Here is a 16,204-nt window from a genome sequence, read left to right on the forward strand (position 1 = left end):
AGGGAACATCCCCTTTCTGAGAGGGCCAAGAGAAGACTTGTGCAAAGTGGGCTGTGTCCTCTGAGACCCTACCACCAACATTTTAATCAAATTATTCCACACACTCGATGCCCCAGAGGATTGTTCTGGGGAGAAGAGCAGTTTGTTTCCCTGAGAGCGAGCAGGGGGCTGCACAGAGAGCAGAGCTGCCTTTTGTTATGGCAACGGAAGTGTTGGGGATGATGTCAAGGAAACTCCTATCAGCTCTGGGTCACATCACTACAGCTTAATTTGCAGAATCCACTCATTCATTTGTCGTGCAGAGCTCACAGGGAACACAGTTAAACATGTTATTACCCAGGAATTTGGGGAGGCTGAGGGAAAGGCGGGTGGAGGGTTATTTTCATGGTTGCAGTTTTGTTGTCTTAACCTGTAGCAGATGTGCTGGTGGGGTTGGGAACTGGAATCAGCCCCTTCTCCTGAGCCCTGGTTGTGTTCAGTGGGAGAATCCTGGGGCCAGGCCTGGGCTGTGCCTCACCTCTGGCAAAGGTGGTGCTAGGCAGGAACCAGGCTGCACCAAGTCACTGCCTGGCAGAACACAATTCCAGAGCCAGAAGGGACCCACAGGGATCAAATCAGCCCCTGGCCCTGCATAGACACCCCAACAATCCCATCCTGGGCATCCCTTACAGCTCCTGCAGCTCTGGCAGCCTTGGGGCTGGGACCATTCCCTGGGGAGCCTGGGCAGTGCCCCAGCAGCCTCGGGGGGGGAAGAGCCTTTCCCTGAGCTCCATCCCAAGCCCTGACACAGCTCCAGCCCTTCCAGTGTTTGCTTTAGGACCTCTCTGGTGGAGCAACTGTGCCACCCCCTGGACTCCCTGCTCCAGCCACAAAAACTCTCCAGGAGTTTTTGGCAGCTCCCCCGTGAGTGCAGCCCCAGCTCCTGCGTGGGATCTCTGCTTGCAGGGAATGTATTTCCCTTTTCTGTTAGTGAGTGCACTGCTCACACCCTCACACAGCACTTGCTGACACACAGCTGCATCAGCACATCCTACAGCCTGTCCAGGAACTTCAACCTTTCCATTGCACTTTTCTACCATTTAAAACCCAGTTTTAGGTAAAAGACAATCAATTATTGGGGTTGTCACAAAGCTTAAATTAGTTGGAAAGAAATGTAAAACAGTGAGAGCTGCAGACTTTTAAAATCAATATTTTATTTTACTTGAATGTGCAAATAAATATAAAAAAAACTACATTCAAGGAGCTGGCAAAGCAATTACAAGCCCAAAAGCAAAGATCCTTCAAACAAATGGAAGAACAAACTCTTGACTCAAGGTCGTGCAGATACACAGCTGAAACCCTCAGACATGAACAAGCCCCTCTCAAACCCTCCTGATATTCCCTTCACATCCCTTGCTACTCTCAGCTTCGAGACAATAGCACTGTAAAGAGCAAAAGTCTTGCTTAATCAGTTCAGATTATAAATTAAGGTTTACAAAATAAGGATGCTTAAAAATACCTGAAGTACACTTAGAATGGGTTGATGGAACAGGACGGTGCCCAGGGGTGTTGCCCACCTTGGTACACCTGGAATCAAACGCATTTTAAGCCACAAGTTGCCACTTATTTTCTAGTAAACAGTTTTCTGTATCATAAAACCATAAAATTTGGCACAATTGTCATCTCTACTGGGAGACAGCAGAGAGGTGAGCAGGACTGAGGTGTGTTTTGGTGAGCTGGCTGGAAGGGAAAAGGGGACAGTGTGCTTTGCACTGGGCTTGTCCCCCTGCTCCCCCCAGCCCTTGCAGAGCCAAGTGGTCTCTGATCACTGCAATGAGGGCAGGGGAAGAACCTTCAGATCATTTCAAGAACCAAAGTTTAGCAGAGACCCAGACAAGGAGAACATGGGTTCTTGATGAAAAGTCTCTGCTGGCAGTGGTTGTGCAAGTGGCCATGAATGCCAGAGAGTGGCCTCCCTCCTTCCCTCCCACTGATTATTTTGCAAAAAAGACAAAGACTCGGGACAGTTTTCTATTAAACATACCCCAAAGGCCAATTTTTCTACTGTCAAGTGAGACAATTGCGAAACCAAATGTCGTACAGTGGAAATAACCCAGGACAAATCCTACAGGCTGCTCCTTAGGTCTGGCAGAAATCATCACCTAAAAATCAAAGCCACAGAAAGGTTCAGGGTTGGGGGGGCTATTGCCCCAAAAGCCAGGGAAAAGTTGGAAGCAAAGCTGAAAGGAGGCTGGGTATGCCCCAAAATGTTATGTTTGTAATACACTCCATGGACAGCGTGCTTGCCCTTGGCCCCTGAAAAACAGGCGTGAAGTCACAGTGGGGCTGCAGGACAACACGAGTACATTTCCTTGATTTCTCACTGAATTAGATGTCAGATGTAGTGTTCTGCACTGATCAGGGCAGGCTGTGTTAGGTTTCATGGCAAAAAAAGCTTTGACAGCAGTACAGATGCCTCAGGGGAAAAGCTCATCTGGGATGGCTGTGGCTGGATCCCGCTCTGCCCCTCGCAGATTTCCCTGTGTCCCTGCAAACGCTTGTGCTGACCCAGCAGGAACAGGAGAGTCCGTGGGCCGGAGTTGAGCTCGCAGCTGCTCCAGGAGCTCCATCTGCCGATGTCACCGAGGCGCTGCAGCCCCGCAGAGCGCCGGGGGCCGGGCATGGAAACGCCCAGCTCCGGAGCTGCCCACCAACATGCAAAACACAAACCCAAAAACCAGGCCAGACCTCGAAATGGACATTCCTCCACATGGATATTCTGGAAGGCAGAGTCTGCAGCAGGTCCTCAGCTCCCAAAGCAGTCCCAGCAGCTGGGGGATCTCTCATCATTCCTGTCCCAGCACCACAGCTCAGGGTTCTTCCCCTCAGTTCATGCTCCAGAACACCCAGTTGATGAGGGAATGTCAGAGCCTTGAGTGCTGACTATCCCCGTGTCAGTTTTGGCATTTTTCTCACCAGAGCACCAGGAACAAGAGTCATTTGTTGCCTTGTTGGCTCACAGGGATAACGAAGCCGCCCTGTGCCAGGGCTCTCAGCCCTGCTGGCACTCCCAGGGTACAGTGAAGAGTTCTGCAGGCTCCAGGATACCACAAAGTCAGGAAGATGGGGAATATTAAACCCTTCGAAGTGGAAGCAGCTGCCAGCATCTGCTCAAACACCAGCCCAGCTCCACCTCTCCAACAAAGCCACTAGTGGTAGTTCACTCTCTCACTGAGCTGGTCAGCAGTGGCCTAAAGCCAGGAAACTACTAAAAAGTGTGTGGCAATGCCAAGAACCCCCTTCCCATAAAAGCTTTCACAAGTCTCTTCATGATGGCTGGAGGATTACACTGCAGGGAGACAAGTCTATGCCATATGGAAAATACATGATAATCCAAAGTAAAATGCTGTTTGGATAAATACCATTAATACATACATTGCATTCCCACCACTATTCTCATAGTAAATGTGCTTCACCAGCAAAGCTCTGCCTTGTCTGGGCGCTCAGGGCGAAGCAGGACGGCGGCTGTACTGGACTCTGTATCTGTTCACTGGCACCCCGTGGACGTTCACTGTCTCACAGGTGGTTTTGCAGGGCACCATCTCCTCGTCCTCATCCCCCATCAGCCAGTCTTGAACCACATCCACGGCCTCCATGGACACGTTCTCCTCCAGCCACCGGTTGTGCCACTCCTCGAACTGCTGGTGGTGCTTCAGCAGCACCATGGGCTGGACCTGGGAGCAGGGCAGTAAAGATCACTGAGAGGCTGCTGGGGGAAAAGCCAAAGCCCTCAGCTCTACCTGAGGTGTGCAATGCTTTGGGAACACCAACGGAAACAGGAAACCACAGACCTGCGTTTAACCACCCATATTTCCTAATGTTTGCCACTCCCACTTCAAATTTGCATGTAAAGAAAAGGCTGCTAAGCTAATCCAAAGTACAGAGCATTTAGCAGCTCTCCTCCGTGTTACACCCAACACAGAGCAGTAACTTCTGGGTGCAGCTTGCAGGAATACAGCCACAAGCATTATCGGTACCTGCATTTTGGCTCCCACCCCATCCTCTGCTACCACCCGGGCTGCAGAGGGAGCAGAAGGGAGCTGTACCTGCTTGGCTCTGCAGAGAGCTCCCCTCCTGTACATGTAATCCTCGGAGTTCATGATGAACATCATCTTGTGGGTGTTGAGCTTGAAGCGACAGTCGACGTTGCAGGCGCTCTCCACCCCGATCAGCCGCTTCCAGGAGCTCTTGACCTCGCTGCGCAGGGCCCTCACCTGCTTGCACTGCCACTTGCGAAACTTCTTCAGGTTCCTGGAGCAAAACAAGGATGACAAAGCGTGTGTCACACCTGATGAACTGCTCTCCTCAGCTGACAGGGCTCACAGCACACGTATGGAACTTGTATTTGCACGTTTGGTTTTTCAGGCTCTCTCTGGGATCTTCCTCCGTATCCTCTGACAAATATTTAGGGAAATGGGAACAAAGTAGACCCAAAACCCCATCCAGAATCCTGCTCCATTCCAAACACAGTTCCAAGAACACACCTCAGTGCAGTGATCATAAATTTCTCTTCCAGCATTCCTGTGCAGGTCACTGGCCTGGAGCAGCCCCTCCAAGGTGACTGCCTTTCCCTGGGGCCAGGACATCACCCAAACCCAGTGGCACACAGGCAGGGAGGAGGCAGCAGCAGCAGCTGCTGCAGGTGTGGCTCAGGGCAGGGAGCAGCTCACCTTTGCAGAAAGACTGGTTTCAGGAGGAAGCCATCGTTCTGGTTGTTGGGAGCTCCTTCCACCCCAACGTACTGCTCCATGTAGTTGGCCAGGTGCTACACAAGGGAGACCAGTTCCAGTGAGATTTCACTTCATCAGGACAAACATCACGGCAAAGAACCTGTTTATTTCCAAGCTGTTTATTCTGAGGCTGATTTATGTTAAAACTCTTTTGCTAATGCACCTTTTCTGTCAATGGCCCCAGCCCCACATGTCATCTGCCCACCTCCCAGGCAAACTCATCCTCCTGGCAAAGCCTCACAGTTTGGAATAAGAAAGCAGGGAAAGCATTCTTAGACATCTGCTTTGTGGTACACAGACTCCATGGTCAGTGTGGTATTACCTGGACCTCCACAGGATCTTCTGTCTGGGTTTCTTCTGTATCCAGCAGCTCAATGGTCATGATCACCTGTCCTTTCCTCTGGAGAAACATGACCTGTGATAAAGTTACAGAAAATATTTGCCACAAGGGTTCACAATAAAAAGCTGCATACTCACAAGCCATTTGAACAATAAATAAAAGCTAGGAGAGAAGCAGCAGAGCTTCTCAGTGAGCCACAATGTCCCCTCACTGCCCATGCTTTGATTTTGGTTCCTTCTCTCCATATTGCTCACTCTCTCACCTTGGAGCTTCCAAACCCACTTCTCCCAAGTGAAGTGCCGCTGCAGAGATTTTCTAAAGTCTTTCAGTGATTTTGTGAAGTTCCCTGGCAGTGAGGTCTTACCTTGAAGCAGTTCTCATCTGCCATGCACCGTTCAGCCTTCCACTGGTAGCTGGTCTCCTTTGCTGCCCGGACACAGCGGGATGACAAATTGCCCCCAGCAGCTCCTCGTTTCCTCTCGTTCAGGTACAGCTCAACCACCTTCAAGCAGATGTCATCGCTCACTAGATGGTGAAGCTTCCATTAAAAAAGGGGGAATTCAGTCAGCAACCCTGGGCCAAGAGTTAACTCCAGTGTGTCATGAAAGGAGTATAAAACTCAGCACAGAATCACACTCAGCTGAAGCAGAAAACTCCAGAGACTTCCCACATTTCACTCTCTTTTTCATGAACAGAGGAGAGTGAGTGGCTGATGTGCCTTAACTAGAAAACTACATCTGGAAGACAGATTTCAGTAAGAAGGACCAGACATTTTTCGTGTTGCCTTAGATGTATTTTGAGTGTGGCAGAATTTTGAAAAGACTATAACTCAAAAAATGTTGGGAAAGGCCAGAAAGAGTAAATACCCCTAACGTGGTCCCTGTATGGAAGCTGAATCCTCTCACTAAATTTCTGCTGAGGCATTTCCCTGTCAGACATAACTTTTGTCTGAGTTTGCTGCCAGCTCAGTGCCCTGCTGCTTTGCAGGGCACTGGGAGAAGCCTGGCTGTGTGTGAGGGGGGATAAGCAGCCCCTGGGAGAAGCCTGGCTGTGTGTGAGGGGGGATAAGCAGCCCCTGGGAGAAGCCTGGCTGTGTGTGAGGGGGGATGAGCAGCCCTGTAGCCCTGGTTCCATGCCTGGAGTGTTTTGGTTTTTTGAAATTCTTTTTTCAAGGAATTTTTTGTAAACAGGAGAAATGTTTTTATAACTGTACTTTTGTTATTAGTTCTTTTTCTTAGGAGGGACTTCTTGACATCCCTCTGGTCTAACCAATGTGATTGAAGAGGTTTGCCTTTGTTTCACCAATCAAACTGGTCTGTGTAAAACAGTATAAAAAGGAGACACATCCCAAAAATAAAGGAGTCATTTTCAGCCTTCTGAACCTCGGAGTCTGTGTCATTGTAGTGTAGCATCACAGCCCCTCAGAGAAGCCTGGCTGTGTGAGGGGTGCTGAGCAGCCCCTCAGAGAAGCCTGGCTGTGTGAGGGGGGATGAGCAGCCCCTGGGAGAAGCCTGGCTGTGTGTGAGGGGTGCTGAGCAGCTCTTTAGAGAAGCCTGGCTGTGTGTGAGGGGGGATGAGCAGCCCCTTAGAGAAGCCTGGTTCTTTGTGGGGGGTGCTGAGCAGCCCCTTGGAGAAGCCTGGCTGTGTGTGAGGGTGATGAGCAGCCCCTGGGAGAAGCCTGGCTGTGTGTGAGGGGGGCTGAGCAGCCCCTGGGAGAAGCCTGGCTGTGTGTGAGGGGTGCTGAGCAGCCCCTCAGAGAAGCCTGGCTGTGTGTGGGGGTGATGAGCAGCCCCTGGGAGAAGCCTGGCTGTGTGGGGGATGTGATGAGCAGCCCCAGCCCAGCCCTCACCTGGCGCACGATGTTCTGCACCAGCTTGTCCATGGTGAAGCCGATGTAGGCGTGGATGGTGAACATCTCCCTCAGGGTGTCCTCGTACTGCGTGGGGTCGATGTTCCCGTCCAGCAGGCTCCTCACCATGTCCAGGAAGGCTGGGTAGTACTCCTCCAGCTCCACCTCACCTGGCGTGGGGAAAGGGAATTCGTTTCACATGCAGAATAGGCAGAGTGAAGTCAAGCAGTGCAAGAGGCAGCTCTGCTCAAGGACCACAACATTTGGTGTGGAGAATGTCCTTGCAGGCAGTTCCCTGCCAGGTGCCCTGACAGGCTGGGACAGTTTCCCTCAAGCACTTCCAGGACTGCCCTGGGCAATAACTATTTCTTTGTGGGGCTGTTTGCATTGTAAATCAAAGTAACAGATTCCTACAATGAGGCACCTGAGCACAGTGGGCTGGCAGGAAGTCTCTGTCAAGCAGCCTGTGACACACTGACTGCCCTGCTTTAGGAGCTGTGTCCACAACTCACCAACACAGCAGAGGATTGCACCTCCACACCCCTCACAGAGCTGCCTGCTGGCCCCAGTGACTCAGACACACACAATGGAGCACTGGCACCCAGGGCATTAAGAGTGAACTAAGCCCTGCATTATTCTTACTTGGTTGCTTCAGTCTTAGCTCCATGGCTGGATCATTGGTTTTCTCTTTCCTCCCTTCACAGAGGAGCTTCTCTCTCTCTTTCTCAGTCCGATATTCCAGAAGCTGCTTCTGGGCCTGGCGATAAATCTTTAGGAGCCTGGAGCACAGAGTCTGGTGAAGGCGCAGGAAGAAATACCAATTATTATTGACAAAGAAGAGGCTGTAAACATCATCCAGGGTATTGTGGGGCTCAGCAGCTGTAACATCACAGAAGGTTGCTTTGGTCTCCAAAGGACTGCTCGGAGGCCCAGGCACATGTTTTTTGCGCAGGTCAGGAGTATCCAGGTTCTGCCCCTGGTGGTTTTCTCTGTCCTCATCTGTTGATTCCTCAGAAATGTTGTGTTCAGGTGGCTGAGAGAAGAACAGCTCAGGTATGAAGTGATGCACAATCTGCCTGATGGTTGCCTGATCCTCCTTTTGGATGGTGGGCTGCCTCTTCACGTAATAGCTGATAAGAGATGCTGCATCTTCCAAAATCTGCTTGTCTTCATAGATGAATATAAGATGAGGCTCATTCGTGGATGAACTCCTCCCCTCTGAATGCTGCTCCTGATGCTGTAATCAAGAGACAAACAGATAAAGATCCTCCCAATCCATGCTCAGGTGCCATCCCTGCCAGGAGGACTAAGCCAGTATTAACACTGTGCTTGGCACAGCTGTTTTTGACCCCATTTTCAGCCATTTTCACACGGTCCCAGGTGCTGTGGACACATCTGGGTCACACTACCAAGGGAGGGAATGGAGGAAAGGTCACTCCCTGTCATACACACCTCGTCATAGACACTCTCAATCTCATTCAGCAAACTCTTGGAGCGCAGAGCTTTGGTGTCATTCTGCTTGAAGTTGACTGCCTGGTGGTCCAGGGATTTCAAATAGGCCTTCTCATACTGCTCCCTCCAAATCTTGTTGAAGCCTTGCTGGGCCTCCCTCCATTCTTCCTCTTTTGCTTTCAATCTGCATAAATGAAGAGTCTATGTCAGTTCAGACAGACAGGCACAGAAACACACCCAAAACATTGCAATGCAGCCAACTGTGGTGCAGCAAGAAGTGGAAAACTGGAATTGATTCCTGGATGCAATAAATAAATTAGAGAAAGCACCACCAGTGATGATGAGTTGAAACAACAGCTACAGAATCACAAAACCATTTTGGTTGGAAAAGACTTCTGAGATCATCAAGTCCAACCTTTGACCAATCACTGCTTTATCAACCAGACCAAAGCACCAAGTGCCATGTCCAGCTGTGGCATGTGGGATGGGGACTCCACCACCTCCCTGGGCACCCTGTTCCAATATTTACAACCCTTTTTGTGAAAAAATTCCCCCTGATGTCCAACCAGAACTTCCAGCAGCACAGCCTGAGGCTATGTCTTCTCATTCTGTTGTTTAAAAGTCCTTTGCCAGCTTCTTAAAGAACACAGCACAATGGGAATTACCTCTTAAGAACCACAGGGACAGCAGTAACTGGGTTTTTCTTCAGACTCTCGATGATCTCAGGTGCTTTGTCCCCATAGATGCGATAGATGGCCCGGCGCTGGATCACTTCTGAGGTTCCTCCCAAACAATCATCCAGGCGAAACTTCTCCTGGTCCTCCTGGGTCAGGCGGGACAGTTTCTTCTGCACACTCTCCAGCACACGGATTGTGGCTAAATTGGTCTCCAGGACAACATCCAGCTGTTGAGAGTTCCCAGAAAACAGTGTCAGAACAGGAACACGGGGAGCAGCAGCAGCCCAGGTTTGTGGAAGGTGTTCCAGCCCCACAGGGTGGAGCCAGGAAGCAGCAGGAAGGTTTTTAGTGGAAAGGAGACTCTGCCAGCTTTCCCAAAGGTCACACACAATTTAGAACTGGACTCGTGCCTAGGAAGAACTATTAGACTCCAAGCACAACACACCAAACTCCATCTCAAACCAACAAACACCAACAGAACTTTCAGGAACTGGCCACTAATTAATTCAGCAAAATCCCAAGGTTTTGCTTTCTGAAGGAGCACAAAGGGAGTTCAGCAGCACAGGTACCTCAAAGCGCTCGTCCTCGCAGCGGTGCAGCTGCTCCTCATAGGGAGTCTTCTTGGAGCTGACAAAAGTGGAGTCTTCAGACCAGGACGGAAAGGAAACCCAGGTATCATTTAACACCTGCAACAGTGCAGAGACGTGACATTGAGCAGGGCCTTGCGAGCCCAGAGCTGCTCTCATGGGGTTTTGTCTCTTGTCTTTTTGCATAGTTCTTCCCTGAGGTTCTGTAGGACATTCCAGACCTACATTCCAGACCTAATTCCCAGGTCACTGCTCCCCAGATTTAAGGTCTGTGTGGAACTGTCAGGGCCCTGCTCAGAATACTCAGTAACACCTTCCCTCTCACCTCACAAACAGAGATCACTCTGCAGTGATCAGCAGCTGTAAATAAAGGAGACAGAGCTCCCCACAACAGTGGGAATGGTGCTTCAGGCACCACCTCACAGGGCTCTTACAGAGAAAAATTGTTCCTAAAGGCCATACTGGCCTACTGCTAGAAAATTAATTCCAGGATATTTAATATTCTTTTCTGTCTATAGGAGCACATTTGTATCTGCATACAGACTCAAAAGGTATTAGAGATGTAATTTGAGACGGGTTTAGATAAAATTAGTGAAATGTAGGTATTATTTCAATAAATTGGCTGAATAAATTGAATTAGCCCTGAAAAAGGGACTACACACGCAGCAGCTGTGGCACGAACTGCCCCACTCCAATTTTTATGTGTGTTCAGGGACTGGACAGCCTGATCCCAGAGTACCTCCTTGCAAATGGCTGTTCTCCCACTGCACTTTGGCTGCTGGTAGGTTTTTGGGAGAGCCCTGTAACTGGATCCGATGCGTTTGCAGGAGGCGTAATCGATTTCCCGGCTCATTCCATCCCCGGAGCGGTCACTCAGTGGAGAAGCAAAGGAAAGCTCTTTCACCCCAAGGAAGGACTTGAACTGTGCAAACAGTTCTGGGAATTTCCTTCAAAAACACAAGTATTTTGTTATTTTGCTGTGACAGCTTTAGGGTGGTTAATGCGTGTCATAAAAGGGAGGCAGAAATATCTAAACAAACTCAGCGTTGCAGGGAGAAACCTTTCACCAACACTTCACCTCTATTATTGTTCTCTCTGAATTGCTTTAGGGTTTGTTTTTTTTTATTATTATTTAAGGTAGGAAAATGACATAAACACTCCCCTTATGTGCCTGAGGAGAAACTGATCCTTGCCATTTGACTCTCCCTCTTCTGCTGGAAGCCAAACAGCTCAGGAGGCTCACAGCAGAGCTGGAGCTATTTACCCTTCTCACAGCCCTGTTCTCAGATTTCATGTTTATACCTTTATTACACTTTGAGTTATTGAAGAGGGAGTGTGAACAGACAGAGGAAAATATCTTCCTCACAATACTCTTTAAGAGCTGTATAGATAAATTTAAAGGTTCCGATTTTATTACTCTTCATTTTGGATTAACCTTCAATTTCTTGTGTGCTGCCCAGGAGATACTTCTAAGTTAAATCAAAAACTTCTGTAACAAAGCTCACAATGTGCCAAAAAAATAACAGAGTAGGAACTACAAAGTACCACAGGGCAGAGAGGTAAGTTAGTAACTTACCCTAAAAAGGGTGTAACAAGCTGGAGCAACTCAGAGCCAGAGACCAACTCCTGGTTGAAGAGAGCAATGCAACGGAGAAAATTTTCATAGACCTCCTGACTCTTGAGCACCCTGCGAACCTGCAGCAGTTTGGAGAGATGATCACAGCACATGAATCCCATTTGTATTTAGAAAATTATTCCTTATCAGTCTATTCATCTTCCAAACCCACCTATTTTAATTTTTCTCGGTCTTTCTCTACCACTTGAAAAGTCAGGGAATGTCTTAAGTGCTGACACACAAATTGTAGAGAAAACCAATTAACCACGTAAAAGGCTGAAGGTAAGTTCAGAGAATGTGAGGAAAGGACAAATACCGACCTTGTCAAAGAAGGAAAACTCTTGCAGAGTCCCGTATTTCCCCACTGTCGCCACTGACAGATCTTTGGTACCTCGCAGCTTCATTTTCTTCTGTTAAAAGAACAAGCAGTTATATTTAAAATGTTGTGACTCAAATGCCATTAAATTCCACTCTGCTGACACAGAACAGCTCCCTGCAAAGGCTGAGACCCTGTATTTCCCCAGCAGTGATCTGGCACTGCTGTGTCACATCCTCACAGCAATCGCTGTCAAATGTCTCCCAGCTAAGAAGAAGCAACAAAAAAAGAGAATCACTTGAGATTCTGCATAGAAGCAATAAATTGTCCCTTTCCAGGGCCAATACTTAGTACAGAAGATTGTGATATTTAGTATCAAACACATTACCACACACATTTGAGCATGCATTAAAAATTCCCTTTTTCTACAGCAATTAAAATAACTCAAAATTTGGTTTCTCATACACCTACATACATCAAAGACACTACTCATTACACCTTTATCACAGCAATTACTAAGCACAAGCAATATGAGGTTATTCTAAATTTTTACTTGCTGAGAGATACCTTTGCTGGGCCAGAAACAGGACGCAGCAGCAGTGGCCTGGATCGCTTCTTGCTGTGCTCCAGATTCTTCTCATGCTCAGTTTTCTGGACACTGTTCACTTCACATGGTCCATTTCCTGTGAACTGAAGTAAATAAATAATGATTTCAACATTCTCCTCTCAAATAAAGAATCCTAACAAAACACAGAGCATGTGGTTAAGTCACCTGTTCTGAGAAAATCCAAACAATGAAGAGGAGCAATGTTCATTACTGGCTGTATGGTTTTCCATGTTTTGCATATTCTACATGCAGACAGAGCATTCAATATCCTGCCCTGCTCTCAGCACGTACCAAAGACCTTTTTGCCTCTGGGAGGAACTGTCCAAACTCTGAGAGCAGATCCTCCTGTCCTCGGAACAGATTGGCCACTTCAGTGAACACTTCCTCCTCTGACATGCCCCGGAAGGGTCGGCCCTTGGTGTTCAGCTGCTCTTTCTGAAAAGATACACAAAGATGTTCAACAGAGTCAAAAGGTACCTCACTCTGCCAGAAAACTCATCCTGAGCCAGAAACTCCAATGCCACAGAACTTGAAAGGACTCTGAGCCAGCCCCAGGTTCTTACAGGGCCTCCTTGCACACACAGGATCACAAATTCAGCTGAAGGTGAGTAAAGACAGGTCTGGCTACAACCTCTTTACGCCCTGCAAAGTTCCACAATTTTCCCACCTTTTGTCATTTCCTGTGAACATCTACAGGGCAGCTGTTGAATAAACACAAGTCCTGGGAACTCTAAGTCTGTTCAACAGGCAGAGATTAAATTTAACAACCACAACTCCAACAGCTCCAGTGCCAACCCACCACCTTTTCCACGAGTGACTTTTTACCTGGTAAGTGTGAAGGATTTCTAGAAAGGATCTGTAAATCTCTGGATGGTCAAGGAAACGTGTTTTGATCTTATTCACATAACTGATGGCATTATTGAACTCCACGGAATCAGATTCCAAGGGAATTTGGGATTTATCTTCTTTGTAGGGAAGCTGCTGCCGAAACTCCTCGGAGCAGTCGCTGTGGTTGTGGGAGTTCTCCTGGGAGTAGTGCAGGACCAGCCCACTGCCAGGGAGTGCACTGGGAACGGGCTCTGGGGGCACCTGGGGGCACAGGACACACGAGATGTTGGAAAAGGATCAGGGACCAGCTCAACAACAGCCCAGCAGCAATGCTGGCAAGGTCTCCAGCTAAAAAATATTGTCACGAGAGGAAGGAAGAGAAAGTATTTCAGTCACAAATCGATTTCCCTACTCTGTTTATTAACTCCATCAGTTAAAATAATCCCCAAAGTTCTCCCTGGTGTAGGAGCCACCTGACTTGTGGCTGTCACAGCCTCATTGGCCTCATCTGAGAGGCTACACCAAACACCTCCCACTGCAGGTTCTGCTACCACTGGTTATTGCAGAGAACTGCCAGTTTTAAGGGGCATATTAAACATTAAGGCCCTTACAGGTGTTAATTCCTAAGCAACAGAAAGATCTGAGGGAGCTGAGATTTAAAAGGTAGTTCCTGCTGCTAACTGGAGTTCAACCACAAGTTTATCAGCAGAATTCAGTTTATGGCTCTATTTCAGCCCCACAACCACACAATAACAACAAACAGGGGCAACATCCATCTGTATCCCAGCAAGTGTTTTGCACACCAACAGTACCTGATGGGGAATCCACGACCTTAAAGACTTTTCCCAACATAAACAATTCAGTGATTTCCTTTTGCCTGTTGCCTAAACAAGATTCCTGGTTTCTCAGTGGAAGACTGAAGTGCAATTCTTCCAGGATCACCCCTTGAAATTTGCCATTGCCCACACCTCATACTGGGAACCCATTTAACAATGTCAGGCCAATTACAATTTCAGTTTCCAAACATGACTGAAATATTTCGTGTTGAAGTGGACTTTCCATGAAGAACCATCATTCCTGTGTAAGTCAAACTGCCTGGTTTGTGAATAAATCAGGGTTGGAACTAGGTGGTCTTTAAGGTCTCTTCCAATCCCAAAAACTCCATGATTCTTTCAATAAACATTTAAATTTATATTACATCCATTATCACAAGCTTTGAAAATCATCTAAAAACATCAGCAATGTGCACTAGACATAAATCTCCACAGCCTAAAACTGTGCAGACGTGTCCAGTGACATGGAACAGTTTATTTAAACATGGAACAGTTTATTTACAGAATAAGAGCTCTGTGACCTACCTGACTATTCAAAGGTGACTGTATACTTAACTTCCCATTCTTTGGGATTTCTATCCTGTAGCCCAGAGGAAGAAATGCATTGAATCCTACAATGAGGTCAGGATGCTCATGGAAAAGCTGAGAAACACGTCGGATGACTCCAGGTGTGTCAATGCTAAAACGGAGAGGGGTTTGTTACTTTTATCCAAATCAGAAACACAAGTTAAGCCCAGAAAATGCCAGAGAAATGTGAAATGTGTGGTAACTTATGGATGCAATTCTTAAAAACAAAAATTAGCCCAATTAGAGGGAATGGTCACTGCAGCCTCGCCCTGGGAATGTTGTCCATGGAGAGGAGAGATGAGTGTGCAGGTTGGGGCAGGACAGCCACCACCTCCAGGGCTGGCAGGCCTCAGGTTCTGCTCAAGCTGCTTCACTTATTTACAAATTCTGCGTTTCAGAGTGGAAAGTAAAAGCAGATTTGCCTTCTCCTGTGGATTTCACCTTTGAAAAACTATGGGATGGGCAGAAATACTCCAGCTTCACATGACTGCACCACTGGGGGACAGGGCAGTGAGTGTGCAGAGGGGGAATGATCGGGTGAAGGCTGGGGGCTCTGCACAGGCAGAGAGACCCCACAAAGGCTGAGACCTGAGGGAACACCTGGAGCTGTGTCAGGGCTTGGGATGGAGCTCAGGGAAAGGTTCTTCCCCCTGAGGCTGCTGGGGCACTGCCCAGGCTCCCCAGGGAATGGTCCCAGCCCCAAGGCTGCCAGAGCTGCAGGAGCATTTGGACAACGCTCTCAGGGATGCTCAGGGTGGGATTGTTGGGGTGTCTGTGCAGGTACAGGGGCTGGGCTGATGATCCCTGAGGGTCTCTTCCAGCTCAGGATGTTCTGGGATTCTGTAAAAGGCTGAGGGGCTCCCCAGAGCACCCTGGGATGTAGGACCTGGGCTTTACCTCTGGCTCTTGAACTCCTTCATGATCTCCAGGAAGCCGTTGTAGGTGGCAGGGTCGCTGCCAAAGCGAATCTTCACTTGGTCCAGGTAGGAAAGGGCATCCTCCACCTGTGGGAGAGAACACGGTGAGGGGGGACAGGCCCTGTAGCCCCCCACGGCCCCAGAATTGGGGCGGGGGCACCTCATGACACTGCAGAGGGTGTGAACCGGCCCGGGGGAGCCCCGCAGCACCGGGGAAGGGCTCTCGGTACCGGGGGAGGGGCCGGGCAGGGCAGGCCCCGGTGGGCTGCCCGTGCTGAGGGGTGTCACGGCACGGAGGGGCACGGTACCGGGGAGCCGGGAACAGCTCCCTGGGGAGAATGACCGCGGTACCAGAGAGGAACGGCAGGGCCGGGAAGAGGGGCACGGCCCAGGGGAGCGGGGAACAGCCCCGGGGAGCCCTCACGGTACCGGGGAACAGGACGCGGCCCCGGGGGACCCCTCGGAACCGGAGGAGGAGGGCGGGGAAGCCCCTGGCGCGAGGGGGGACAAGCCCCCGGAACACTCCCCGATACCGGCGGGTGAGGACAAGCCCCGGGGGGCGATTCCGGCACCGCAGCCGGGACAGGGCAGGTCACAGCGGGGGCGGGCGGGGCCGTCCCGGGGGGGCGAGGAGCGGCCCTTCGCGGGGGCGGGGAGGGTGGGGAAGGGGCGATCGCGGCCGCCGGGGCGGCCCCCGCACTCACGTGGACCGGCAGCTTCTCGTGCGGCGCGGCCCGGCCGCCGCCGCCGCCCCAGCGAGGGGCGCTGCCCCCGCCGGCCCCGCGGCCGCCGCCGCCCCCCGCCGCCATGTTGGAATCGGGCGGGCGCGCGCGGACCCCGGCGGCGC

The 16,204-nt window shown here is 49.8% G+C and overlaps 1 protein-coding gene across 1 annotated transcript; it reads right to left on the minus strand.

Moving 5' to 3' along the window:
- Positions 1-1,183: 1,183 nt before the first annotated feature.
- On the minus strand, positions 1,184-16,166 carry SIN3B (SIN3 transcription regulator family member B; the record flags this gene model as incomplete). Its single annotated transcript, XM_083879779.1, has 19 exons — positions 1,184-3,713; positions 4,086-4,290; positions 4,710-4,804; positions 5,092-5,184; positions 5,474-5,647; positions 6,959-7,128; positions 7,601-8,195; positions 8,411-8,594; positions 9,076-9,314; positions 9,657-9,773; positions 10,414-10,621; positions 11,251-11,369; positions 11,610-11,699; positions 12,173-12,295; positions 12,504-12,647; positions 13,038-13,301; positions 14,399-14,552; positions 15,338-15,444; positions 16,062-16,166. 19 exons carry the CDS (start codon positions 16,164-16,166, stop codon positions 3,483-3,485), a joined length of 3,417 nt encoding a protein of 1,138 aa, XP_083735905.1. The 3' UTR covers positions 1,184-3,482.
- Between the last annotated feature and the right edge of the window lie 38 nt (positions 16,167-16,204).

Source organism: Zosterops lateralis, assembly GCF_965231275.1.
Source record: "Zosterops lateralis genome assembly, chromosome: 29".
Lineage (NCBI taxonomy): Eukaryota > Metazoa > Chordata > Aves > Passeriformes > Zosteropidae > Zosterops > Zosterops lateralis.